Source organism: Lemur catta, chromosome 25 (assembly GCF_020740605.2).
Source record: "Lemur catta isolate mLemCat1 chromosome 25, mLemCat1.pri, whole genome shotgun sequence".
Taxonomy (NCBI): domain Eukaryota; kingdom Metazoa; phylum Chordata; class Mammalia; order Primates; family Lemuridae; genus Lemur; species Lemur catta.
Window position 1 is genome coordinate 1240438 of NC_059152.1, and position 27546 is coordinate 1267983.

General features: G+C 57.1%; 1 protein-coding gene across 1 annotated transcript; it reads right to left on the bottom strand.

The window, feature by feature from the left end:
- Positions 1-575: 575 nt before the first annotated feature.
- Positions 576-25691, bottom strand: CAPN8 (calpain 8). The gene is made up of 12 exons (XM_045536951.1): positions 25622-25691; positions 25147-25329; positions 24708-25009; positions 22540-22609; positions 10274-10392; positions 9762-9895; positions 8844-9012; positions 8547-8630; positions 6580-6665; positions 4278-4352; positions 3412-3572; positions 576-916 (listed from the first exon to the last, which is right to left on the bottom strand). The coding sequence occupies exons 1-12, from the start codon at positions 25689-25691 to the stop codon at positions 576-578; spliced, it is 1794 nt and encodes a 597-aa protein (XP_045392907.1).
- Between the last annotated feature and the right edge of the window lie 1855 nt (positions 25692-27546).

Here is a 27546-nt window from a genome sequence, read left to right on the forward strand (position 1 = left end):
TCCCCCCCCCCATATGACAGTAGGCGGGTCACCCCTCTGGGCTGAGTCGGGGTCCTGGTCCCCCGCAACACGCTTTCCTCGTCCTCTCTGGGCACACAGAGACCCCCCCAGAGATCCAGGCCCATCGTTACCAACAAGGTCCCAGCCGGCTCCCCCCAACCGCACCTACTGAGGAACAAGCTGGGAAGTTGTCACCGCAGCCGCTTGAGACCCCTGCAGTCTCCGTCCCCCCGCACCGCCCGCTCTGACCCTCTCTAGCAGCTCCCCCAGAATCCCCAGCTCCCCATGGCATTCTGGGCTCGCCTTTCCATCTGACCGGTGGTGACTGAGGTCTCAGAAAACCTACTCAGCTCAGACCCCAATTCAGCAATATCCTCCTCTCCTCCCTGTGTCACCTCAAGTGCCTCATGCCCTGTGTTCTCAGCTCCTGTCCCCTGAGAAGCCGACACTTAAAAAAGAGTCTAATGAGCACGAGTACACTGAGCCCTCGATGATGAGCGAAGTTTAGTGAACTACACATCTCAGTGTTAACAGCAGAGGTTTAAGCCATAGGAATGAATCTCTAAGTGTGGAATTCAGGCCTCAGGACGGCCATTGGGAGAGGTATTTGGGGGAGCAAGGACAACGCTTGAGCAGCAATAATCCAGCAATAGGGAAGATCCACTCTGATTACTGGCCAGGGTATTCAGCCCAAAGACATGAAGCACACAGTAAAGGATGAACCCAGCCCACGGTACCTGGTAGACGGCGTAGCCGATGCTAAGCGTGCCCTGGCCCATCCTCTTCTGCCGCCCGCGATTCTTCTGCATGAGGCCCAGCAGCACCGGGCAGCAGGGCTCACCGCTGCCGCCGTCCTCCTGGTCTTCATCCGCCTCGTCCAAATGGAGCTTGAACTGGGGGTTGGTCCAGTAAGTGGCTGGAAGTCGCCCGGGTGACGGTGGTTCCCCACATGGGCGGTGGGGAGACGGGAGAAGAGAATGAGGGGGAAGAAGTTGATCATCCCAGGGAAAGCGTAACTCGGTCCAAACCGTGCCCGGCACGGGGCCGCCGACGTGTTCCGTGCAGGGGGCATCTCCGACCCCCTTCCCCACCCCCACACAAGCGGACGCAGCCCTCAGCTTTGCGAAGTCCGTGCTTGTCCCTTTCGTCAACCAGGAGCCCAGACGCGCCCGACTGGGCAGATCCCGGACTCCGTAGCCCCAGGGCCACGTGGGCTGCGCTGGCAAATCACCCCCGGGTCTTTCTGGGCAAAGAGTGACCATGTCCTCCCGTCCAGCTCCTGGGCTGTGAAGACAAACCCAACCCCTGGAAGAAGGGACATCTCCGGGTCCAGAGCGTGTCCCCGGGACAGATGAGGACAAACTCCCAGAAGAGATGAGCTACCAAGGAGGCCTCTGGCCGACAGACAGAAAGACAACGGCTCCTGCCACCTGACTGTCACCTGTCCTCTCTCCGCGAGGGCCCCAGTGCCAGAGCGCAGCCCGAGGCTGCCCTGAGAGCTAATCTCCCGTCCGTCCCCCCAGGGGCCTGACATGATGGCTTCAGGGTCGCAGCTAACGGATGAGACACACGCCCTTCCAGAGAAAGCCATTTAATAACGCGAGGAGTCACAAGAGGCAATTAAGAAGCATTCCCGCCACACCACCTGTGGCTGTTTTAAAAGATTCCATTTCAAAGATGACTTTGAAAAAAAAAAAAAAATCTCTCAATCTAGTGACTACATACTGCAAAGCACAGAGAGGCCAAGGGGATCGTCCGAGGGCACACAGCAACTCTACGACAGAGTCCAGCAGCAAAACGTAATTTTAGAAGACGGGCCTGACAGCTGTCTCCACACCAGAGCCTCAACAATGCAATTAGGATGTCCCCGGGGGACCAAAGGAGCGAGGGGGTGGTTCTCGTAGCCTTTAAAGAAGGCTTGATGAAACAACAAGGCACTCACAGGTGACCAAGAGCCATTGATCATTATTTGTTCTTAATAGTAAGATTACTTATTCGATTCCACCGTCCCAGGATCTCCGCTCCCAAATTTTTTATTTAGCACATACGCGTACAGATTTTAAAGCCAAGTGTCAGTAGATTCCAGAGGACACAGAGAAAATTCTATGAGCTTCTATACGTACGTTGTCACCAAAGGGCAAGAGCCGTCCATCTCTTGCTGGCAGTCAGTGGCCGGCACAGATGGGCTTGCGATTTGGTGCCTACGGACACCTTGGAAACCCCTACAGTTCCGCGCTCCCGAAATGACCCGTGCAAACTTCCTACGCATTTTCCAAGCGCTCGCTAACGGTGAGCATATTTTAATTTCTCCCAAATGCAACATTACTGCGATCCCTACGTTTTTTGTTTGCTCCTTAACGGGACCGGAGGAAGAGAATGGGCCATAAAAATAATGCATCCCATTGCGACGCCGCCCGGTTGGCAAAGCGCTTCCCTCCCCGCGTGTCACGGGCTCCCCGCGCCCCGGGGGGGGGTGGGAGGGTTGGAATTGTGAGCCCTTTACGAGGATTGGAAAACTGAAGCTCAGAGAAGGGACACGCCCTTCCCGGGTGTCACAAATGCCGAGCTGGGGGACAGGGGCGGGACGTGGGTGTCCCTCCGTCCTCTCCGCTCAGCGCTTGGGTCGCAGCTGCCAGACTGGGGGCCGGGGGCTGCCGGGGGGTGAGAGAGGACAGACCCCGCCAAGCCCCCGCACTGCACCCAGGTGGGATTTTATCGCTTCGCAGACATGAGCCGCGTCCCGGGCGGGGACCGTGGGCTGCCCCTGCGCTCGCGCTCCAGGTCGGTCCACGCGGCGACGGCGAACCGGGCAGGGCGCGGGGTCTGGGGGTGGAAAGTGGAGACGGCGGCTTTGCTTTTCTTTGCTTCTCCTCAGAGATGGGGGGTCCTTGTGAAGTTTCTCCGTGAGGGGCCGGCTCTGCTGACTCCACCTAGGAGGAGCCTACGCACTGTCAGTGGCCTTTCCTGACCCGGGAGCCTCCCGCCCCTCAGGACACGAGGACACAGGGGTAGTGAGCGGCAGTGGCTTGCACGGGCCTCTCCCCAGCAGGGACTGAGTCCCCCGCGTGCCCTGCGTGTGGCCACCCCGGCCCGCACTGTCCCTGCCCGTCCGCCTCGACTCAGGAGCAAACACAAAGCAAAGGGCGGCTCTGATGGGCGAGCGGAAGGCGGGTGCAGCAGGGACAGGGTGAACACACAGAAGCGGACATCGGGCCTCAGCTGACCGGCCACGGAGCCACTGCCCACCCTGGCTGCCCGGGCTCCCAGCCCTGGGGACAAGCAGGGCCTCGGGGGGTGTCCGGGAGCCGAAGAGCAAAGTCCAAAGGCTTTATCCAGAGACTATCCTATGTGTCACCCAGCTCCCAGCGGCCAAGCCAGACGGAGGCTGGGCCCCGGCAGCCCCCGCCCTACCTGGGTGGTTCTGGCAGCCGCCGGCGGTGGAGCCCCGGGTCCAGCGGCCGTTGAACAGGACCAGGTTCCACTTGCGCACCTCCTCGCTGCTCAGAGAGTCCGGGGACAGGTTGCAGATCTCCAGCCGAGAGAACTGCTTTAAGAAATCCGAAAACGACATCCTGGGGGCAGAGGAACCAGAGGGCTCTCGGTGAGTGGAGCCAGGCTGGCTGGGGAGGCGGTTGCGGCTTCCCCACCCGGCACAGGGAAGAACCGACGGCAGCCCTGGGGGCTGGGCCGGCTCGATCTTTCCAAAGCCCGCCGACACAGCCGTGCACACGGCCGTCCACATGCCGTGCACTCGTCAGCCTCCGGGTTCCTGCAGGGAAGATTCCCGCAGGCATCTCACCAACCCCAGGGGGTCCCCTGGGCAAAGCTTCTGCCTCTAGGTTGGGTTAAGTCTAAGCCCACAGGAGGTTTCTTTCTGGTTAATTCTCAGTGATGTCCAGCTAAGCTGTACCATATTTGGGGGTATCCTTATTGTCTTCCTCAGCGCGCCAGCGAAGGAAGTTACGCTATATTGAAGCTAAGCCAAGTCTTGGCTTAGAGAGACAGAAGCGGTGCTCTTGGCTCATCGGGAAGATAATAGAAACTGAGAGAGACAGGCTGGTCACAGCCACTTGGGGGCCCGGCTGCCTTGGGTTCAGTGCTTTAGACGTGCTGGACCAGAGGTGGAATTATGCTAGGACAAAGCGGGGAGAAGAGTGGACGCCCCGTAGCCGGGAACCACGTCGCATTCCTGGAAGACATGGCGCCTGGCTGTGCCCCCAGCAGAGCTGGGAACGGACCCAGAACCACGCGATGATCCGCAGCAGAAACGCTCTCACCAGAACTCTCCGTCCTCGGCTTGCTCGTCCAGCTCCTCCTTCTTCCTGGGGTCTATGTCATTCCACTCCGGGGCACTGGGGGTACAAACGGAGGTGGTCGTTCCTGAGGGGTCCACTGAGGCACACGCCGTTTACTGCAGCTAAACTTCTCCCCCAGGGCCAGCCGTGGAACCCCAAAAACGCCTCGGTCGAAAGCAGGGCAGACGGTGGGGGGGGAACCGTCTGGGAAGGGGACCAGGCCGGGGACACAGGGGCCACAGGCAATACCGGGGCTGCCCCAGACTTGCCGCAGTGGGGACATCAAGGCCTTGCTCTGATTCCCAGTCTCCAGGCGAGTTTCTCATTTCTCACTGAGACTCCCGGGCCCCCATCGCAGGAATGGGGAAGTCCAGGAAAGAGGACTCAAGACATCGTGTCACAGAAACAGCATGTGCTCCAGTACCACTTAGAAAGTTGTCATTCCGGCTTGTCCCTCGGTCTGGGGTGAGCACAGCATGAAAGGGCCTGAGCAGCTCTGGGCACATGGACGTGGTCCACGGCCGGAGCCTGCAAGGATGACAGTCAGGCCCAGCTGACGGCAATTTCCCTGAAGGGACGTCACCCTGCCAGGCCTCATGCTGGTGGCCCTTCCCTGGCAATATTCACATACTTTGTTCAAATGCCATCTCCAGCTGCCTGACCTTTACAGAGTCAGGTTTCCCTGAAATATGTGCGCAATGTCTAAACAACTGAGCGGCATCAGGATCCATCTTTTAAAAAGAAAAAATTCCCTTCCTTGAATACTTTCCGCAAAGCCCCGCACCTGCCCTCCCCGGCAGAGAGCCGCGGCCCACCCAGCCCAGCCTGCCCCTCGCAGCCGGGCCCCCAGAGCCCCGGGGAGCAGAAGGAAGGGTCCCTGGGCTGCTTTAATTCACTGAAACAGTCATTTGCTCAGAACCAAGTCTCAGAATGTACTTGTTATAAACAAAACTTAGGGCACACGTTGGAGAATTCTAGATCTGACCTAATCTCCCAATTGTTCATTTTTTTTCAACTTAACAGAGTAAAAATCTTGCTAAACATAGGGCTGAGCTTGGGGGTGTCACCGCAGAGATGCAGTGCCCTAATTTTCCGACAGCTGGGGTACAAACGGCCCAGGCTGCATCTCCTCCTGGTGGCCCCAGGCCTTGGAGGTCACCACCTGTGACCTTCGGCCTTTCCCATCCCATTAGACACAGGGCAGCTCAGGGAAGGGGACAGAGTCAGTCACACAAGCCTTTTCGGCAGCTGGGTAAACAGCTATTGGTGAGAAAGACCCAAACTTGGGGCTTCAATGTCACGTAGCCACGTCACCCTTTTAGGACAGCTGGCAGAGCCGAGGTTTTGGGCTTTGCTCAATCTTGGGCAGTGGCATGAAGAACCTTCCTGCGGGAGGCCCATGCATGGCCCCTGGGTCACACGTTTCTTCGTGACACAAACCTGAAGGAAACTACTGCGGCTCTGAGCAGGGATGAGCAGTGACAATGCTGTGATTAACCATGGCGAAGGTCCCTTCGAAAGCCCTGGAGGCGTCACAGAATACGGACGACCCTCGAGGATTAAGGATGCTTTGGGAGGGGGGAGTATGGTGACCATTTCCACTTCTGGTGGCTCTTCCTCAATGCAACTGGCAAATCCTAATTCGTTCCCCAGCACCGATCTGCCGCCCGCCCTCCCGCCATGCTAACTGGGCAGAAACCACCCTGCGCTCTCCTCATCCTCCTGCACCCTGGGGACGTGGATTCGGGGGCAGAGCTGTCCTGGGAGGCCACCACACCTGCCCCGCTTCCCTGCACCAGCCTGCCCCGGTCAGCTGTCACTGCCGCCCTGTTCATCGCTGCCCGCCGGGCCGGGAGCCCCGGGGCTGCCAGGGTCAAATCCCATTTTCTCAGCATCGTCATCTGTTGGTGCTGAGGGCTTTGGCCTTTGTCAGGGTGACCAGTGTTTGCGGAGTGGAAAGAATCAGATTGTGAGGGATCGATTTGACCTTTGGACCACCACGGCGTGGCAGGTGGAAAACACAAAAGCCCGTCAGCGCTAAGCAACCTTGCACGGAGCTGCCTGGTTTTCAAATGCCAACGCAGAAAGCCAGAATCAAAGACTACGGCTCGGTGGTTTCTATTTTGCTTTTCCCAGCCTGGAATCATTTAACATTCTCTCCCGAACAGGCTGTGTGATCTGTGGACAGCAAGTGCTGCTGAACTCACGGTGACACGGGCCTCATTACTGTGCGTGTGACATGACGCCTTCCGCGGAGGGAGGCGGGGACTGGGGAAGAACCTACTTGTCACTCCAGGCTCCCGACCACTCCACTTCACCCCAGGGGTTCCTGAGTCGGATCAGCTTCTCCGGGCGGCCGCGGAGATCCACCTGCAGGTTGCACACACGGAAAAGCAACCGAATCACCACCCTCCTGCTGCCTGGAGCTCACGTCTGCATCTGAGATGATTTGCATCGAATTTTTCAAACATCCCGAAACGACCACATTTTTATCTTATTTTTATGTATGTTTTCAGAATTTGGCCAACAGATCTATTTTTCATCATTGGTTGGAAGACAATAAGGAAAGAGTCTAGCACGAAAACAAGTTTATGTGTGCTTTAACGGGGATTTAGATTTTAGAGTTGACTAAGATTGACTTCCTCCTTAACATGTGAGTCCCAATGACAATAAACACCCTTCAGACACACGCCCACAGCACAGCAGTTAACATGTATTGAGCGTGATCTGTGGGCTGGGCGCTACGCTAAGCATTGCAAATTCATTATCGCCTCATTTAAACCTCACCACAATACCGTGACCTGGGCACTGTTATCATCTTCATTTTACAGCCCCAAAATCTGAGACTTGGAGAAGTTACGTTCTCGAAGATTACCTAGCTAGTAAATGGTAGATGCAAGATGGGAACCCAGGAGGTCTGTGTCCCGAGCCCACACTCATAAATCCACACATGCATTGAACACGCAAGTGTGAGCCCCATGGGCCCCTGCACAAATGCTTCCGTTCACATATGCACACACAAGCTGTATGCAGTCTTAGGTCTTGGAGTCTTAATTTCCTTTGTATTCCGCAACATGCCCTAGCCCAGTGTTTACACATACATGTATAATTCGTATGTATGAGATTGACTTGATTAAAGAATATGTTCGTGAAACACAAACACAGGTAATGAGCACCCATGGCGTTTTAATAAATAACAGGGCTGTTTATGGGCTAGGACCCCCATTGCATTTCCCTTTTTGCCTTGGCCATTGGGAAGCCCAAAGCAAAATTAATTTCCCAATTGTAGCACTGTCTACTCTAGATTGATATATGTATTTTACTTTAGTTGTATAGTTTTATTGTGTCTGTGCTTTTTTAAAAATTCTGTTTTTTATTATTTTTTTTAGAGACAAGATCTTACTCTGTCACCTATGTTGGAGTGCAGTGGTGGGATCATAGATCACTGTAACCTTGAACTCCTGGGCTCAAGCAATCCTCTCTCCTCCTCCTCCCGAGTAGCTAGGACTACAGGCACACGCCACCACGCCTGGCTAATTTTTTAGTTTTTGAAGAGATGGGGTCATGCTATAGTGCCCAGGCTGATTGCAAACTCCTGGCCTCAAGCAATCCTCCCATCTCAGCCTCTCAAAGCACTGGGATTACAGGCATGAGCCACGGCACCCAGCTGCGTATACGCTTTTAACTATAAACCACCTCAAATTCTCTTTGGAAGCAAGCAGAATACAGGAACTAAACTAATAGAAACGGCAACCCCTGCTTTCTCCTTGGGTGGGAGAGCGAGGAGTACCCGCCTGCCTTCCCGTGATTATGCCCCACCCTGAAGGTCGGGACGGGAATTGCTGCCCTTTTTTCCTTTCGGGAATCCTACAGGTTTCCACCGCTTGACCTACACAAACATACTTTTGGAATGTGTGCAGAATCTGACAATCTCTACGACTTCCCCGGCCACGCCTCCGCAGAGTGCCTGCGTTTAGCTAGAACCCAGAGAGCTGAAGCTCAGGGAAGTCAAGTCACCCGCCCCTGAGCGGGTGAGGGTCGGGGGGGGGCCCTTCTACGGAGCGCGCGCCAACCGCACAGCCGTGGGGGGCCCGTGCAGGCAGGGACAGACCGCACCCCAGCGGGGCCGGGAAGCTCGAAAGCCAGTTCTGAGCCTCCGAGGAGCCATCGCCCCCCTCCTCCTCTCCGGGGTGCCCTGGACTTACCGACTAGTACTGCATGTTACCCTCCCCTCCCCGCACCCAGTGTCACCTCTTCCACTCCCGTGACCGAGTACGCGTGGCCCTTAACCAGGTTCTCGCTGGTGATGGCTTCTGCTTCAGCCGCACCGGAGACCTGGGTGGGGGACAACGTCCACTCAGGGCGGCTGACCCTGCCTCTCCGGGGCCAGCCCCGCAGCGCGTTCCAGGGACACAGTCGGCGGCCGTGGGGGCCCCGGTGCCGGCCTGGGGGCCCAGGCTCAGCGTGAAGCTCAGGTAAGTAGAGGCAGCTCCACTTAACCCCCGCCGTCCCGCCCATTCCCGACCTCGTGGGGAGCCCCCGGCTCACGTCGATGGAGCAGCCCAGCAGCGACCCCGCCCGCAGGGCCTTGCGCACGATCTGGTACAGGCCGGCTGGCGGCTTCTTCAGGTCGTAAAACTGGGAGATGCCCCCCGTGAAGTCCTCAAACCCCTCCACCGTGGACCCTCCGGCCAGAGCCTCATAGGAGCCGTTGAGCCTGTTGGGAAAGAAAGAAACGTCCCTCGCGGGGAGCACAGGGCTGAGGACACGGATGGCGCTGGAAGGTGACGAAGGGCCCTTTGCCAGACCAGCCCGGGGGCCAGGCAGGTGCGTGGGCCACGGGGCTGCGGGGCCCGCCGGGCACCTCACTGGGGACAGACCCCGACAACCCTCTCTGACCGCCCGCGCCTCTGCAAAGCCCCGGCAGCCCTGCCAGAGCCAAACCCAGCGGCTTGGGGTTCTGGGGGTGCAGGGAAGGGACCCTCCCCCAAGGCTGTGAGGCATCCACTTTGGGAACCGGACTGAAAGCACCCAGGTTGCAGAAAGGGTATCAGCGAACAAAGCTGTTCAAGAACCCAGGAGGCTTTGAACAGCAAATGCCAGCAAGAAGAGCTCCCGAGGAAGGGGCAGAAACTTCACGGATTTGGTACCTCAGTGCGCTTGTTTTACTACTATTTGTCATTCTTTTAAAAAGCCACATCGCCCTACGAACGCGCCTTGGGTCTGAGAGAGGAGCAAGCGGAGGTGCGGGGGGCTGCGGCGCCCACTCGCACCCGTCCACGAGGACCAGAGCCGGGATCTGAACTCCCAGCCCGATTTCTGTCTCCTGGTTACGGGGAGCGGGGTGCTCGTCTCCAGCCCGGGGCCCGGGTGCTGGGGGAGGCCTGGCCGCGGCTGCCCGCGGCTGGGGCGGGCGGGCAGGTGTGGCAGGTGGCCGGCAAGAGCCTTCAGGGAGGACCCACTCACTTGGCGCAGGCCTTCTCCAGCAGCGCACTCCAGAACTCGCTGCCCTCCTCGGAGCGCAGGAAGAGCAGCCGCCCGTCCCTGGTGGGCAGCCTGTCGTCCACGACCACCTCCACCCACCGTCCGCACTGCCAGAACTGCGGAGGGGAAACACGGGGGCTGCGGCACGAGCACGCAGATGGGCGGGGGTCTGTACAGGGGCCCCACGTGGGGACCCCGGGCCACCACGCCCAGCTCTGTAAGCGCAGGAGCCGCGTCTCGCGTATCTGTGTGCCCGGGAGGTGACAGGTGAGCCGGGAAACGTCTGGGCCGGCCTCTGAGTCCGTGGATGAGAGACCTTGCCCGGCGTCGCCCAGGGGCAGCAGCGGGCGATTCGGACCCGCATCCCCACCCTCAGGGCAACGTGCCTTCCTCAAGGCCACACGGCCTGGGAATTGATGAAACACTCACTGGATCCGAGATGGGACCCAAGAGCGTGGGACGCAGTGACAGAGGCCACGAGCGATGCACAGTACCTGAAAGTGGAAGATGCCCGCGTAGTCCTTCTGGAAGCTCTGGTCCCGGGGGACCACCCGGTAAAGCAGCTCTTCGTTCAGGGTCAGGGAGGCGATGGCCGCCAGGAGCCAGCAGTCACCTGCACAGAGTCACGGGGACACAGACGGGTCAGGCCAGGCCCGCGGGGCTCCTGCCTTCTCGGGCCCTCAGCCTCTCACCCAGCCCAGAGGCCACGCCGCCCCCCCCCCAAGTCCACGGGAGACTCTTCCTGCAGCGTCGGAAACGGACCTGCAGCGTCGGCTCCTGATCCCTCGCTGGCAGCTGTTTTCTGGGGGCCGGAAAGCCTCCCGCCCCGCCCCCACCCAACTGCTGACCGTCTCCCGTCTCCTAGACACTCACCCAGTGGAGTGGAAAAAGTTGAAAGAAAGAAAGGGAAGGAGGGAAGGAGGGAAGGAAGGAAGGAAGGAAGGAAGGAAGGAAGGAAGGAAGGGAGGGAGGGAAGGAAGAAGAAACAAAAATGAGTCCCCTTGGTCTCCTGGTCCCTTATTAGCAACTCTGACAAATGTGGTTGGAGGAAATAGTGAAGCCATTTAGTCGACACGTGATGTGTGCGTGTAAGAGTGTGTGTGTGTGCGTGTGTGTGCGTGTGTGTGTGCGTGTGTGTGTGTGTGTGTGTGTGTGTTGGCTCCATGGCCTTTTTTGGGCATTGCCCTCTTATGTTTCAGAGTTCACCAGGGGAACCTTGCTGCCTCGTTGCTTATAGCACTCCTGAGATTAGCATGAAATCATCATAATTTGATGCAGAAGAAATAAAAGTCAAGGAAGTTTACGAATCCTGAGGCTCGATGTCGGTCACTTTAGAGATTCAAGTACGTGCAGAAGAAAACAGAAAACCCCTTTCTGCGCGAGCAGGGACCTCCCAGCTGCATGCCACGGAGGGGCTTCCCGGGACGGCATCGTCGTCCCCCACGGCGTCAACTTCAAGGTATTAAATAAAGCTCAGGCGCGGGACACGGCTCACACGGCTCGCTCACCTCAGCACCCTGTGGTGGAGCTGCCATCCTGGAAGCGACGTGACCGTACTCACAGCCTCTGATCTGCTTCTCATCGTGGGGAGGGACATTTCATCCTCCCAGCACTGGCTCTTCCCGGCTTCCCCGCAGGTCCCAGCCCTGGGAGCCCAGGGTTTGGTGGACCAGCCCCTGCCTCTCCTACTCGTCAGTTCAAACGGCTCGGACAGCCCGCCTGTGTGTCTCAGCCTTCATCTCTTCCATGTGACAAACCCGAGTCTTTTCAATGTGTCTTCAGACGGAAGCCCCTTCAACCTCCCGGAGGCCACCTGAGGACCTCGTCTAACTCTGTGTGTTCCTTGAACCCTGTGGCCAGAGCTCCATCCACATTCCAGGTGTGAACACGCTGTGGTCCTCTCAGACTCGGGTCGCCCGAGCACGGAGTCAGCAATCGGTGACCTGGACCCCGTTGTCACTCAGAGCAGCTTCCTCCGCAGGTCGTCCTGGGAAGCCCCGGCCCCTCCCTGCCTGGGCCTTTCTCAACAAAGACAATCACACGGGTCGCGCACTTGCCATCCCCAGCAGGGGACTGACACGTAGGAGCTCGCGGAATGTTTAACGAATAACAACAAACCTGCCGATGACCTAAGGAATCGATGAATCCCGTTTTGCTCTTCTGCGAGTCCCCAGCAGCACCTTATACGTCTGTGCACCTGAATCTCCTGCCTCTGCAGGGAGGTGGAGTCCAGCAGGGCTAGCACTGAACCCGGCAGGGTCCCCTTCCACCGACGTCGGGCACAGGGTGACTGACACCGTCCGACAAGCACAGTCCTCCGGGGCGTGGACAGTGTTCCCCTTCAAAGAGTCCTCTCGGGAGGACGGACATTTACTCTGTTGCTCAACGCATTTCAGAAACTTGTTTGGGGGGACCTGGCTTGAAGCCTGTGGCACATCCTTTGGGCGCTTCTCGGTGGGAACACAGCTTTGATTTTGGAGCATAGTTTTAATTTCCAAGAGGCTTTCGGATCCGAGCTTGGGGGTGCGTGAGGCAAACAAAAAAGCTGGGAAATCCCTCGACGGGCAGGTCCCTCCTGCCCGGCCGCCGTCCAGCCAGGGCTGGCCGGGGGTCAGTTCTCACCATGAGCTTCAAGCACAGGTCCGCTCGGGAGGAGTTTTGGGGAAGCTGCTGATTTCCTGGTGAGATGGGGCAGACCTGGCTGGCAGAGCCTTTTTTGCCCGTTTCTTTTCCCCCTTCCTCCCGCCGGACAGCCCGCTACCCCGGGACATACACGCGGGGCCGTGTCGCAATCCCACGGCTGCAGGTCCAGGGTGAAAGTCACACGCTTGGGAGACCAGAGCAGAGGCACAGTGTCAGTCGGCGCCTCCGAGGACAGGAAGAAGATGAGTAGAAGGAGAAATCCTGCCCAAGGCTTGGGAGCATGTCTTCGAAAGGGCGAGAGAAAGAGAGATTCTAGAGCCTTCCAGATTGATTGCAGTGACGGGATTCCATTCCCTCATTGGGAAACAGAACAAGACAGTTCAGAGACCTTCGTCTGCCATCCCTACCTGTGTGGACTGGACACAATACCAGTAATACCAATACCCACGGCAATAAGCCCTGTGCCATCACATGAGATTGGTGACAACTGGAACATAGTAGGTGCTCATTAAAGTATAGTCTCCACAGCATGAGAAGGCTGAGAAGGAGTGAACGCTGGGGCGGGAGGCAAACCGACCCCGGTGTGTTGTTCCAGAAACCGAATGAAGAGCGTGCGTCAGGTAGGACAGGTAGGCCAGCTGGGTCAGGTGTTGCTCGTGGTCCCAGGAAGGTGAGGACTGAAAACTGATCGTTGGATTTAGCACCATGACAGTCCTCAGTGACTATGGCAGAGACAGTTGCCGTTTGCCATCTATCCCAGGGTCCCTCGTATTTCCCGCCCCCTGCAGGGCCATGTGACCGGCTCTGGCCAATAGGCGGTGAGTGGTGAGTTTCACCTCTGGGACAAAGTGTTTAGGAGCCAGTACGCAGCCCTCGAGTCCCCTCTCGCCCCGCCGCGGTGACGTGGAAGACATCTGCTCTAGATGCCACAGCTACAAGCAGCCCGGATACCCGAGTCACAGTTTAGGAGAAAGTTGCCTTGGAGGGTTCCGGAACCCACAGCAAACCTTCTGTGAGCAGGAGATAAACCTTTGGGGGCTAAACCACTACACAACACACTATAGCTGCCATCCTTCCTCTCAGTGGCGTGACGGCGGTGCCACATTTGGGCCACACGTTGACACTCTGAGCAGGACTTGGGCAAGTGAGGGAGCCAGAGTGGGGTGTCCTCGGTCAGGGGCCTCACGGAAAGTTCTGGGAACTATCTGAGCTCTGTTCTTCCAATTCCTTACTCAGGTTATGTATGTAATGGGTTGAATGGTCATTAAAATAATAGACTGATTTTTTTTTTCTTTTTTTGAGACAGAGTCTCACTCTGTTGCCCGGGCTAGAGTGAGTGCCGTGGTGTCAGCCTCGCTCACAGCAACCTCCAACTCCTGGGCTCAAGCGATCCTCCTGCCTCAGCCTCCCACGTAGCTGGGACTACAGGCATGTGCCACCATGCCCGGCTCATTTTTCTATATATATTTTTAGCTGTTCATATAATTTCTTTCTATTTTTAGTAGAGACAGGGTCTCGTTCTTGCTTGGGCTGGTCTCAAACTCCTGACCTTGGGTGATCCTCCCGCCTCGGCCTCCCAGAGTGCTGGGACTACAGGCGTGAGCCACCGCGCCCGGCCTAAAGTGATTTTTTTATTCCAACCAAATGACGAGCCCCTAGAGCCCCTCCCCCGCTGGGTCCGCAGCCCCAGGGCTCCCAGTGAAGAGCAGACAGACCCTCAACCATAGCAATGAAGTCATCACTCACTCTGTCAAAAAAAAAAAATTTTTAAGTCCACCGAGGGACAATAATCCTGAATCAGGCTTTGTCAAAAAAGAAATCTCTTAATTCAAAAATTCCCTTTGTACGTTAAAATCAAAGCTGGAAGGTCTGCACATCTCATGTTATTTTAAGCTGTAGGTAGTAAGAACTCAGTCTGTAGCTTAATGGAATTTTCCAAACACCAGGGGAAGACGTGGAGGTGCTTCTGGGCTGGAAGGAGAGAGGAAGGAAAGGAAGGAAGAGGTCAGACATGGGAACCGGCAGGAGCCCCTCCGTCACCTGGGGGGTGAGCAGTGGCTGGAGTGGGAACCGCAGCAAGACCCCGGGTAGTCTGAAGAAGAAGCCGAAGCAGAGAGAGCGAATGTCCCGCTTCCCATCTGGGAGTCAGGGAGCGGAATGGGAATGGCGTCGAGGAGCACATAGGCAGAGAGGAGCAGGAAGGACAAAGGTGAGCCACTCTAAGGCAGAGGCTGTGGGGTACAGCCGGGTGGGAGGTGTGACGTGTCACACGTCTGCAGGGTAACGGGCACTCGGGTGGGGCTGAGCTAGCCAGGGAGGCTCCACTGGACCCCGAGGGAATCACAGAGACCACACAGGGCACCGGTCTCACCCAGGAGGCCCAGCGGGGACTCAGAGGACAGCGCCAGGCTGCACAAGCACGAGCCGGCTTCTCCCACCGCCAGGAGGATGCTTTGGCCTTCCTCATACCCAGGTGCCATCGTGGGGAGGCAGGGGAGGGACAAGGCTTTATGAGGTGAGAAGCCACCACCTTAGTCCGCTCGAGCTGCTGGAACAAAATTCCATCCTAGACGCCTTGTAAACAACAGGGATGTAGTTCTCACAGTCTGGGAGGAGGCTGGGAAGTCCAAGATCAAGGCAGATTCCGTGTCTGGTGGGGGCCATCCTCCTGGTTCACAGAAGGGCACCTTCCTCATCCTCACCTGGTGGCAGGGATGAAGGCCCTCCTGAGCCTCTGTCACAAGGGCACTAATCCCATTCATGAGGGCTCCACCCTCGTGACCTATTCACCTCCCCAAAGCCCCACCTCCTCGTACCACCGCAGTGCGTGCTAGGATTTCGACATACGAATCTGGGGGTCGGGGAGCACGAACCTTCAGTATACGGCACCACTCAAATAGAATAACTGAATAAGCGATATTTATCCAAAAGAGACAAGAACCTGAAACAGAGAGAGGCATAAAACCTCTCACTGGCTAGTCTGTCTCCCTGCCATTCGTGGTCAATGGAAAAAACCGGGGCTCCCCAGCAAGCTAGGAACCGCTGAGAAAAATAAAGCCTGCTACGTTTTCTGCACGTCTGAATGTAATGCCAGGATTCTGACCCTACTGATATATGCTTGTTTTTCAAAAATCCATCTTCAATATTGAATCACAGCAGAGCCATGTTTTGCCTGCTCTCCTGCAGAAGGCTGTTCTGGGTGTTTCTACGCAACACAGGCCACGGTTTCGGCTGTGGGCATCACTGCCAAGCACTCACAGAGCCTCCCTCCCTCCCCTTGCTGAATCCGCCTTTCCAAGTCCTTGGCGTTTAATTCATGCCATCTCGGCTGCATTATAAAGCGTGCACACACACACACACACACACACACACACACACACACATTTCCGGTTATTCTTGCTTTGTGGACAATTCCCATCTCTCTGGCTAGACGGGAAGCCGGCTGGAGGCAGACGGCGGACCTCATGCTTCCCCTAGACTCTGGCATAAATGCTTCTGGAACGAATTCACCTTGGTATGAATTTGTCGGAGGTGATTTGAAAGTTCATAGCTTGATGACCCGCAAGCAAGTCTATGATTTCACCCACGCTGTAGCTGATATTGCAAACAGGGAGAGAGAAAGCAGCGTATACTAACACCGTGCAGAACTAGAGCCGGATTTAGAAGTCGAGCTTCTATCTCGGTTAATAAACCCCCCGTAACAGAGGGGTATCCTGCCCGGACCGGGCTTCTCAGCCTCCGTGATGCCGACCCTTGGGGATGGGCGAGTCCTTGTTGTGGGCGCTGTCCTGTGCCTTGCAGACATGCCCACCAGAAGCCACCAGCAACCCCCACAAAGTAGGGCAACCAAAAAGTCTCCAGACATTGTCAAATGTCCCCTGGGGCGAGAATCGCCCCTTCCCTGAGAACTAACGAGCCGGAAGCCCCGCGGTCAGATCGGGGCTGGGGAACGTCCCCTGCATCAGAGGCAGCTGGACACGGCGGCTTCGCCGAAGTCTACGGCTCTAAACAATTGTCAGTATTGCAATCCCACCGATGATGACCACGATGATATTTCTTTAGCCTGTCACTGCTAGAGTTTTCCGGGACCCACTCTCTGCTTCCTCCTTCCTTCACTTACTCCTGCCTTCTCTGGGTAAAGGAGACTTCAACAGTCCAAGGGAGGCTCTGACCTGTCCCCGCAGCTTGGCCCCCAGGTAGGGCCTCATCTCACCCAGCGTCCGACACCCACGTCTCTGAAGCCCCCCGGCATGCTGTGATTAGACTCGGGTCCACCTGGATTTGGGAGAGTGACCTCCTGACCTCCTTCTGGCCCTTCAAGCCGTGTGATTGTCCCATTCTTCTTTACCTCCACATCACACAGCTGCCAGCCCCACCCCCTGTGGGACAGGCAAAGCCACACAGCAGACTCCAGCCCTCTCGCGTGCTCCGGGGCCACCCCCCACCGCTGCGCACTCCCTCAGCACAGCCCCGGGTCCAGACGCCTGGTGACACCTGGATCCAGCTCTGCCATGGCCTTTTTGTATCTGCAGGGACTCCTGTTTAACCTGAGACCATTGTCACCTGCTCCCCCGAGCCGCGTCATCACCATCCAGCAGCAGCCCCTGTGCGGCGGCCAGGTGGCACACACACGTTGAGATGCATGAACAGGCGGTGCAAGTTCCTCCTGACGCTGACAGCTGAGCCACATGTCCCTTCACTCTCGTGAGCGCCCACCCCCAACCAGACCCGAACCCACCACCTTCGACCCCACACACCCACCTCCGCTGTGTTTGTGCAGCAGGGACCCAGCACACCTTACTGGGACCCGGCGCTGCAGCAGGGTACCACTGTTCTAGAAGCAAGACCCTAGAGGGCATCAACGTTCTCGGCAGGGGGCCAGGGCGTGGGGTCACCCTGGGGGGCAGAGTCACTGGCAGAGTTTCAAAAACCTGCCCCAAATCTTACTGGCGTTTTTCTGAGCAATGGCGGCGTGACTCATGCACGGCAACTATAATTTTTACATCCTCAAAATAACTCCTGCGAGCTGCACTGCATAGAATAAAGCTCACTGAACAATCCACTTTTGCTGCCCCCCACAGGCCGCCTGGCACCTCCGCTCCTGGTTCCCATGGCGACCCAGAAGGGGCCTCCGGACCTGGCGGGGAGTGGGGACAACTCCACGGGGAGGGGCGGCTATGACACGTCCCAGCACTCGGCGGGACAGCTCTGGGTGGGGGCGTCCTCGGCTGCCAGCTTCTCTGCAGAGCACCCCGGAGAGCTAATGTGCTTCCAAAAAGAGGGGAGAAAAGAAAACAGGAAAAGCTGGATAAAAAACAGGAGAGGTCATCTTTGAATCAGAAGCCATCTTGCCTGGACTTCACGTTATCGCTGGAGAGGAAAAGAGACAACGAAGGAAAGAAGAAAGGAAAGAAAGGAAGGAAAGGAAGGAAAGGAAAGGAAAGGAAAGGAAAGGGAAGGAAGGAAGGAAGGAAGGAAGGAAGGAAGGAAGGAAGGAAGGAAGGAAGGAAGGAAGGAAGGAAGGAAGGAAGAAGGAAGGAAGGAACCTCATCACAGCTGAGGGACCTCGTTCAGATTAGCTCAGTGTTGTCCGGGTTGCCCGCGAAGCCGCCAGCCCCGTCCCCATCTAACCCCTGCCCGGTCCCCATCTAACCCCAGCCCCGTCCCCATCTAACCCCAGCCCCGTCCCCATCTAACCCCTGCCCGGTCCCCATCTAACCCCAGCCCCGTCCCCATCTAACCCCTGCCCGGTCCCCATCTAACCCCTGCCCTTGCTGGCGGAGCAAGACCCAGTGGCGGGAAACTGTCTCGGGACCCCCTGTCCCACCTCCGGCTTCAATCAGACCTTCAGTGCTGCCTAGAGGGAAAAAATTCTTAGTAAATTGTAAAAATGGAGTCGATCCACCAGCCGGGAGGATAGAAACACTGAGTAAATACATTTGGGGCTTCTGTAAATACACCGCGGGGCCGTTTTGAGGGACGGTGGCTTTGCTTACTGAGTTTAATCAGAACGCTCTTTGGATTCAGAAATAAGACAAAACGCTGGCAGCCAGGTGTAGCGGAGAAAGAAATTAAAAGATGAGCACGAAGCTTGACATCGTTAGCTCCAGCCATGGCCGAAACGTATGTGGTGAGGGACGAAAACGGTGCGTCACTTTATTGCCGGGGACAGCCTTGACAGGTTGTCGGATGTCCCCCTCCAACAGTGACTGTCAGTTGTGCGGCGCTCCCAGCGTGGGGTGGGTGCTCTGAGGCTTCCCCGTGTCCTGCGGGGTCTTTAAAGTGCACCAAGTATTCGACACGTGACGGAGAATTTCCACAGCAAGAGGAGGCTGGTCTTCCAGCCTCAAATGCAGGAAGAGAGGAGGTGACGTGAACTAGGTGTGTAAGTGCCCAGGAGCCCAGTGGGGTGTTGTGGGCAGAAAACAAGGTATTTTCCGGCTGGGGGTGTGCGAGGAGCATTTAGCCCCCTCACCCAGGCTTCCTGGGGACCAGCACTGCCCTTCCCCTTCCGTGGTCTCGCTGGACGTGCCAATAAATCCTCCTTTCCTTGAGCTAGTTGGGCTGGATTTCTAAGGCCAGTGACCCTGGGACTCGTGGTTGACAAACAGGTGTGACTCACAATGTGGGGGCACAAAGCCAGAAACGGGCCCTTCCTGTGTACAACAGGGTCTAGGTCAGCGGCCACAAGGGCCTCAGGATGCCCTGAGATGTGCACAGGCCGAACTGCAGGACAGACAGACTGTGCCGGACTGAGCAGCGGAGGGACAGGCTGGGTCCCCGAGGTCCCCTGAGCAATGTGCCACCCGCAGAGCCCACTGCAAATGGGCACCCACAGGGAGCCACACATTCACTGCGCACTCCGTCACTCCACGGGGTGGCCCTGAGACCTCCCACCCCAGTGGGACACTGAGCACACGTGTCCCTTGCTAGACTGGTCAGCCCAGGCTCCGTGGGGAACAAGGAGCGAGGAAAGGCTAGGACTGCCAGCTCAGCGTCTTTGGAGAACTCTCCCCCGCCCAGTGTGCTAGGGGGCCTGGGGGGCCGGAAGCGCTTTTGTTTAGAGGCTCTTTCATCAAAGGGTTTTCTCGTTTAATTCCTTGGGTGGAGGCAGAACCACGCTGTCCTCCTGCAGGGGCTGAGCTACGCGGAGAAACGTCACGTCCCGCAGTGAGAATTGTTTGGAACCACTGGATGCTTAGCCTCCAGCCTCCTCCATCTTTATTCCCCAAAATACGTCTGCAGAGAAAGCCAGTTCCTGGGCTCCGCGTGGGCATGAACTCTGGTGGGAGCCAGAGGCTCACACTTCTAGGATGAAACTCCGGCTTTGCAAGGACAGTCAGGAGGAAGGAAGGACCCCCGGACACCCCACCCTCGTGCGAGCAGCCGTACCCTGGACCCACGTTGGCGCCCAGCCTCACACTGTCGAGATGACGCGTGAACAAGGAGATGCACCACAGAGATTTTCATCACAGCAACAGAGAGAAAATGACTCAAGTGTCCGTCAAGGGAAGACAGGACAAATCGTAACCCAGCCGTGCCGTGTCCACCCAAAGGAGCACAGCAGGCTGAGTGGCTACAAAGAAACGGAGGGTCTTACAGACCGTCACGGAGAGACCGCCAAGGTATTTCATTAAGTGACATAGCAGAGAATGACGGCAAGGGGCCAGACAGTGTTTCTAGCACGTGGCCTTCGGTACCACGACGGGATGAGAATTAAAGTCTGCATTTCAGCCGGGTACGGTGGCTCACGCCTGTCATCCCAGCACTCTGGGAGGCCGAGGTGGGAGGATCGCTCGAGGTTAGGAGTTCGAGACCAGCCTGAGCAAGAGCAAGACCCCATCTCTACTAAAAAAGAAAGAAATGTGTTCTGGACAGCTAAAAATGTAGAGAGAGAAAAAATTAGCCGGGCATGGTGGCGCATGCCTGTAGTCCCAGCTACGTGGGAGGCTGAGGCAGGAGGATCGCTTGAGCCCAGGAGTTTGAGGTTGCTGTGAGCTAGGCTGACGTCACAGCACTCACTCTAGCCCAGGCAACAGAGCGAGACTCTGTCTCAAAAAAAAAAAAAAGTATGCATTTTGATTTGCTTGAATTTGTATAAAGAAACGCTGAACGAAGTTTAGAAAAAATAAAGCGGTTCCCAGCAGCGAACAACGGAGCAGAGGCAGACGGGGGGAGCAGCCTCCACAGGGCACCTTTCTGCTGTTTTGATTTTTAACCTGTGTGTACTCAAAACAATGCTAAAAATAATGACACCGAACTCTACGAAACAAGACATCATTTTCACAATCTAGATCAACTGTTTAAAAAAAAATCATAATTTTTTTTTAAAAAAAAACCTGAATCACACCCCACTGCACTGTACCCGACTCTGCAAAACCAACCCAGCGTTGAGCAAACGTTGATCCACGTCACACGCTGATTCAACACGTGCAGCGTGAGGCCGCCTGGTTCTCGGGGACACACGCTGGGTGTCGAGTGAGGAGTCCCCCGCTTAATGTCCCCACGGTCTGCTCATTGCTCAGGGCTGGCCCTGGCTCCAATTTCATGGGCCGCACAGGTTGTCCCAGCTCAGCCACCGGGTCCCCAACCTGACCCTGACCTGCAGCCTGGGAGCCGTGAGGGGGCTCCATCTGCACCCCGTCCCCTTTCCACTCTGTTCATCAAAACCCCGCTCGCCCGGGGCACCACCATGGAGGTGCCCCCGTCTGTTCTGACGTGAGCTGGATCCCGAGAGTCAGCACCGCCGGCCTCCGTCTCCGTGGGCAGCGCACGCTCACCATGGCAACGCTCCGGCCCCCTTTTGGAAACCCTGTCTTCTCCTCGCTTCAAACATCCGAGCCAATCGATGAAAAGGTACTTATTAAATACCTTGCCCAGAGTTAAAACATCTCTTAACGAGCAGCTGCTAAAGGCACACGGGAAGTTGTGCTTCCCTGAGACGCATGCCGAATTAGCTCCCGCATCGAGCTTGCAGCAAAAGGGCAGCGAACACTCACCGAGAGCAAGAGAAAGCCAGGATGCCACCCTCTGCGATCCCGATCCCGCACCACGGCTTGGGAGGTGGAGGCTGTGGTTCTCAGGGAACGGGGCGCACGCTGTGTGCCGCACCCCAAATCATTCCCGCGACTTACCCTCACGCTCCGGGAGCCCTGGCGGAGGCTTATCTGCTCTACTCATTAGAGGAGGGAACACTGGAAGCATTTGAACTAAACTGCCCTGTGATTTTCAAAATCGCGAAAATTTCCAGCAGGCTGAAGAGACAAGGTTTTCCTCGCTGGAACGAGGAGGAAAGAGAAAAAGGGAAAACCTCCCCAAAACTCACAGGTCATGGGTCACTGTGGATGCTGAGGTTTTTGTTTTGCTGGTTTTCACCAAGTAGGATTTGTCTCATTCTTGGCCTTCACTTCCAGGTCTGTATTTTGCGGCTGTCACCGGACGGCAGTTTGGAAGCCCCGAGGATTCAGTTCAGGGCCAGGCTGTCCTTAAATCGTCACCGTTTTCCAACTCGGTGCAGAAACTCCCGTCCGGGAGGCCCTGGGACCGGCAGGGCTGATGGGATCAATGAAGCTGATCAGCTCCCAAGGGGACCCTCAGCTCTGACAATTGCGGTGAGGACGGATGTGACAAAATGAGATTATTTCTTACACCTAACTGCACTGATTTGAAAGGAACATGATACGTTTGGGAAACGCAAGTTCTCGATTCCAGGATCTCAGGCCCACGAAAGAATGCCTGGCTAGACAGATAAGATTCTTGTTTCCTTGCTAATTCTGGAAGCATCTATTATGCCATCCCTAATGATAGAGACGTGGCCAGCCCGCAGGGCTAATTATGCCTGCTTAGAGGTAACTGCCAGGAAAACACCGTGCAGCCTGGTCACCCACTCATCACTCCAGCACGGAAGTGGTTAAATGGCTGGCAGAAAAATCTCTTGTTGTTGCGGGGAGCTGGAAGGGGGCTCCAGCCCACAGACCCAGAGTGAAGACGGCGGTCGCAAAAGCACAGGCCGATATGGAGAAAGCAGGGACGCGATCCAGGTGGTGAAGCCCCGCAGGAGGCTCTGATATCACCCACCTGCCGCCCACAGAACAAACAGGACTCCCCGGTTACTCACCCAGACCGCCCTGCCGAATGTCAGTGCGTGTGGCTCCGCCGAGGATAAACTGGGGGCTGGGGCACAATTCCTGAGAGCGATTGGGGGGGAAAAAAAAAACACAAGTCACAAGACGCTCAGCGACGGTGGCAGCAGGGGCAAACGGACATCAGAGTCACAGAAGCAACCTGGAGGAGACCCAGGAGATGGTCTTACTGCGCAGAACAGCGGTTTAGTGCTGAGGACGCCGAAGCCCAGAGAAGGGAGGACACTGGCCGGCAGTCACACAGCCAGGGCAGGAGCAGGAGCCCCCAGCCCCTGTCATGGGGCGTTTTTATCACCGCACGTGTCACGTGGTTGTGTAGGTGTGAAGGGGGGCGGGGGCGGGGAGGGAGGAGAAGGGCAAAGGCCGAGATAAAGGTGTCAGGAAACAGGGCCTCACCCGTGCAGAGGACTCCCCTGTCTATATCCGACAGAGCGTTAGAGTGATGGTTAGCGAAGTGCCACGCGCCCGCCCGCAGACACTCGTTAAGTACTTGACTAAACGATAATGATCCCGTGAGCTGACGGGAAAACACTGAGGTGTCAGCAAGCCCTGTCTGTCCCAAGGGGAGAGCTCGGCTCTGACGCAGTCACCCGTCCGCCCTGCCCTCTGAAACTCCGCCTCCCTCGTGACTCGGGTTCCCCAGCCTCATCCCCTGGATTTTGCCACCTCTGCTGCCAGGCACAAACGCGCTCGCCCCGTCTCAAATCGCCCCGTCTCCGTCACAGAGAGACCAGGTGAAGGCGTGGTTTGGGGGAGAAGGGGCAGGGTCCCCCTGAGCACTCGGGCTCTTCAACCCCACCCCGGTCCCCCCTAAGGTCTTCGTCAGGCTCCCATGGGCTGGGATTTATGCGTCTGCTGAGTTCTCACCTCGTCTGCCCTGGGCATCGCTCCTTCATCCCCACCTGTGCCTCCCCACAACCATCAGAGCTGAGACCGCAGCTCATTCCTCAGTTTCCCCCCTGCCACCTTCCCAAACAATACGACAGACAATCCTGGTACAAAACAGAGGCTCAGCAAGCCATTGAAGTGAGGCTGCCAGTTCTTGAAATCAGGATATAAACCCACAATCCCCAGTCTCGATTCTATCAGCACTCCGGGGTGACACCACAGGTCCCCAAGGAGGGTGGGAGGTGGCCTCGCGGGCGGGAGGGAGCCTGGCAGGGGGTCGTTCTCAGAGGTGGAAACTGCTTGCGAAATCGACAGGATGAAAGCAACAAGGTAGACATAGTGGGAGGTGAATGATGGTGTTGACCATTTTAAAGGAATTATTCTCCCCGTATCTTCCCTTTTCAACCCCTGCCAAGAAAACAGGAGCCATGACTTGATTGCCCTGTCACGGTTTGGAAGGCAAAAGGTGGCCTGGCCCAGGGCCACCGAGGCCCACTTCCGGGCTTCTCTTCCGAGACCGCGTTAGGAGCCAGACACGGAACAGAGCACTTGCTACCGATCCCAACTCTCACAGCTGCTCTGAGCGGGGCGGGTCCCTGTCCCCGAGGTTAGACCACTGGACGAGGGTCACATTGTGGGGGGGGGGGTCACAGGCCTAGGATCTTGGGGGACAGTTCCCCATCCCTGGACGTCCATCTGCATCCGCAGAGCCAGGGCTCCCACCTCTCCCTCCACTAGCCCTGATGGAGAAGGACGACCCATGACCTTAAGCAACCTGCACCTTCCCACAACGACATGGTCATGATTTAGCAGAGTGCTGACGACATCTAGGCTTGAGTTGTCCCACTGTGCACTGGCCCAGGGCCCTGTGCAACTGCACTGTGTACTCTGTGCCTGCTATGCACGGGCACTACGCTCTGAGATGTATCTCTAGTTCTTACGCCAACCCCGAAAAATAAGGTCCCAGTAAACACCATTTTACAGATGAGAAAACTGAGGCTCACAGAGTTTATCCGTCCGAGATCACACACAGAGGCAGAGCCTGGATTCTCCACCCTGCCTGGCTCCAAACCCCACTCGTTCTCCTCCCTCTATTCCTCCCTGCCTCTGCACAAGATTCTAAAAGTTGACGGGATCGGAAGTATGGGGTCCAGAAACTTCCGCTCCACAGCCGTGACTTCTCCTTCGACTCCTCTGACCAGACGCGAGGACCCTCCACCCCGCGTGACACCCGGCAGCCCGCCCGCTCGCTCACCGTGGGCCGCTTCCAGACGATGCCTTGAGTTTCGGGGGAGCGTGGCCCGAGAGCCTTGAAGCCCAAAGCTGAGGGACACACTGGGAACTCGGGGTCCTTAAATAGGATCCCGGAGTCCAGGCACTGCCGCCTCAGGGTCTCGAAGTCCTGGCCCCGGTACTTGACAGCTTTCTGGTTGCGGCCAAGGCCTTCAGCAGCTGTGTGCTGCCTGGATACACCCGGGGCTGCCATGGCCGTGGGCCCCACGGGCAGACGGGACGGCCACCGCGGACTCTCAGACACCCGCCCCGCGGGGAGGGCAGCTATAAGGCAGCACCGAGGGGGGAGGAACCCACATTTCACCCGAGGCCCCGCTGCAGAAGGAAGTGAGTCAGGCCGGGAACAAACATGCACCCAAGGTGCACATGAGGCTGCCCCACCTCCTCCTCCTGCCTCTTACGGGTAATTTGGAGGCCGGGAACCTCCCGGGACCCGGCCTGGGCCATTAGCCTCGGAAACCCATTAGGACCTCGGCCCTCCCGGCCTCCCTGCGAGAAGCTGCCTTGCGTGGGGCCGTTGGCTGAGAGGAGGAGGTCTGTCCGCAGCTGCAGAGAAAGACTCACCAGGAACCGGAGGGACGGTTCTGAGCCGGAGGAGGACCAGAGGTAGAAGGGCCTCCTCTCCTTCCAGAGAGGTTTGGTTCCAAATTTTCTAGGAAGAAAAAAACAAATCAGAGAGTGGTGAAGCACAGAGTAGGTATGCAATGAGCCCAGCCGTAGTTCGCTCCACCCACGAATGCAGGTCTTTGCCCTCTGACTGCCTGGGCCTCCGCCCCAGCTCCCCTAGTACCAGCCCTGTCACCTCGGGCAAGTCATTTCATCTCTTCTCCCCTTAATTTTTTCATCTGTGAAGTGGAAGATCATAGGAGAACTTACCTCGAAGGGTTGTTTGGAAGAGGGATGAGATGGCACCTGTGATTCGCCTAGCAAGGTACGTCAGAGGCATTCCGGGAACGTCAGCTGTCATTACTCCATGGAGCCAGGACGCCCAGAAAAGAAGAGGAATCAGAAGTCTTCATCTGAGAAGTGACTTACGAGCCGCGTGACCTTGGGTCAGTGCCTCTCCGTGGGCTCCAGCTTCCTCGTCTGCCCTGAGGATGTGAACCACAGCGACAGTTTTTTGAACTTGGGTGTTGGTGGCAGATGGGAAAATGGTCCCCGGAAGATACCAGGACCTAATCTTTGGAAACTGCAGATGTTCCCTTACTTGGGAAAAGGGTCTCTGTAGATATGATTCAGTTAAAGGTCTCGAGGTGGGGGTATCCTGTCCCTAACTGTGCGGGTGTCCCCTGCGAGGAAGGCAGAGGGATCCTGGACGCAGGTGGAGGGGGGGAGGCCACGGAGGGGAGGGGCAGACCCAGGAGAGACCCTGGCCCCGCTGCCCCGTCCTAGGGCCTCGGGGGGCGTGTGGCCCTTGGATGCAGTGACTTGGGACTTCCGGTCTCCACAACGGTGGGAGAACGTGTTTCTGTTGTTTTAAGCCACCACATTTGCGGTGACTTGTTCCAGCAGCCCCAGGAAGCTAACGCAGTGTGCAGAAGAATCCTCTGGAACACTTGCTTCAAACACCGATTCCCTAAAAGTTCTCACCGCCAACCCCTACCCACACCCCCCGCCCCCCAAAACAAGAGTTCTGAGGTCAGACCCAGGACGCTGCAGTTTTCAAACCATTATCCAGAGGTGATGCCCGTCCAGGGGACCGAGGGCCACAGTCTGAGAAGCTCTGGGCCTGCCAACCTCTGCGGCCTCCAACCCTGACCTCCTAAGCCAGTGACAGTCCCTGTGTTAAGCACGTAGCTGGGTGGGTAGATCTGAGCGGCCAGAAAGAAAGGTGTCCAGAAAAAATGTGGTTTCCCGGGTTTCATCAGCGATTCCAGGCCAAACGACCTTCAGAGGCTCAAGCTGGCACCAGAAGGACTGGGTGTGTCCCCCACCTCTTGGGGACTCTTCATTCCTGTGACGCCACTTTTTCCCTGATCCGACGTCCACCCCGCTAACACGCAACTCCCGTGTTCACAGCCACAGTTTCCCCAGCCCGCAAGGTTGCCCTGGTCCCACCGGGGTGGCCCCATCCTCCCCAAAACCAGAACCCCCTCCAGCACCCGGGATTCCGGGGGAAATCCAGTCACTCTGCGGGAAGGACAAGAAACATTCGTGTTTGCTTTTCAATCTACTACCCAATTGTCTGAAGCTGTGGCTGAAGTCTGTGAGCAATCTTAGCTCCACCCAGCGCGGGCGCAGCAAACACAAACCCGACCCTGGCACCAATTCCACCTGCCAGCGGCTGCCCCCTGCTCTTAGGATGAAGGGCGAGGGGGGTGTCGCATGGCCCCTCAGACCCTGAGCACCCTCTGCCTCGACCCCCCACACCCCTCCACCCTCTCTGCTCTGCCCTCCTGGGTCTCGTTCCATTCCTGGGGTGTCGTGCTCTGCCCAACTTCAGGGCTTCCCACTTGGGACACCCTCCCCCAGAAATGCTCTTCTCCCGGCCCCAGCCCTGCCTGTCCTGCAGACCTGGGGACCCGGGAAAGGCTTTCTGGACAACCGCCCGCAGGCTAAGCCGCTTCCCCTCTCATGGGCTCCCAGAGCACCTGCAAGACCCTGCCCGGCACTGACTCCTGCGATCACTTAATTAACCCTCCCCCCCCCATCTCCACCAGGACAATCATCCGCGTTTGTTGTGCTCACACCGTTGTACCTCTGGCTCTTATAAAGCTCCTGGAACATAGTAGGGACTCGGTAAATGTGTGTTGCAGGAATAAACACCCACGGGTGGGAGGTGTTCGGGGTTGGATAAGTGT

Coding starts and splice junctions, on each gene's coding strand:
- CAPN8 (XM_045536951.1), bottom strand. CDS start 25,691: ATGCCTCTGACGTACCTTGCTAGGCGAATCACAGGTGCCATCTCATCC. Junction 25,010..25,146: donor TCCCGGCCTCCAAATTACCC/GTAAGAGGCAGG, acceptor GCTGCCTTATAG/CTGCCCTCCCCGCGGGGCGG. Junction 9,896..10,273: donor CGGGCATCTTCCACTTTCAG/GTACTGTGCATC, acceptor TCCCCTCCGCAG/TTCTGGCAGTGCGGACGGTG.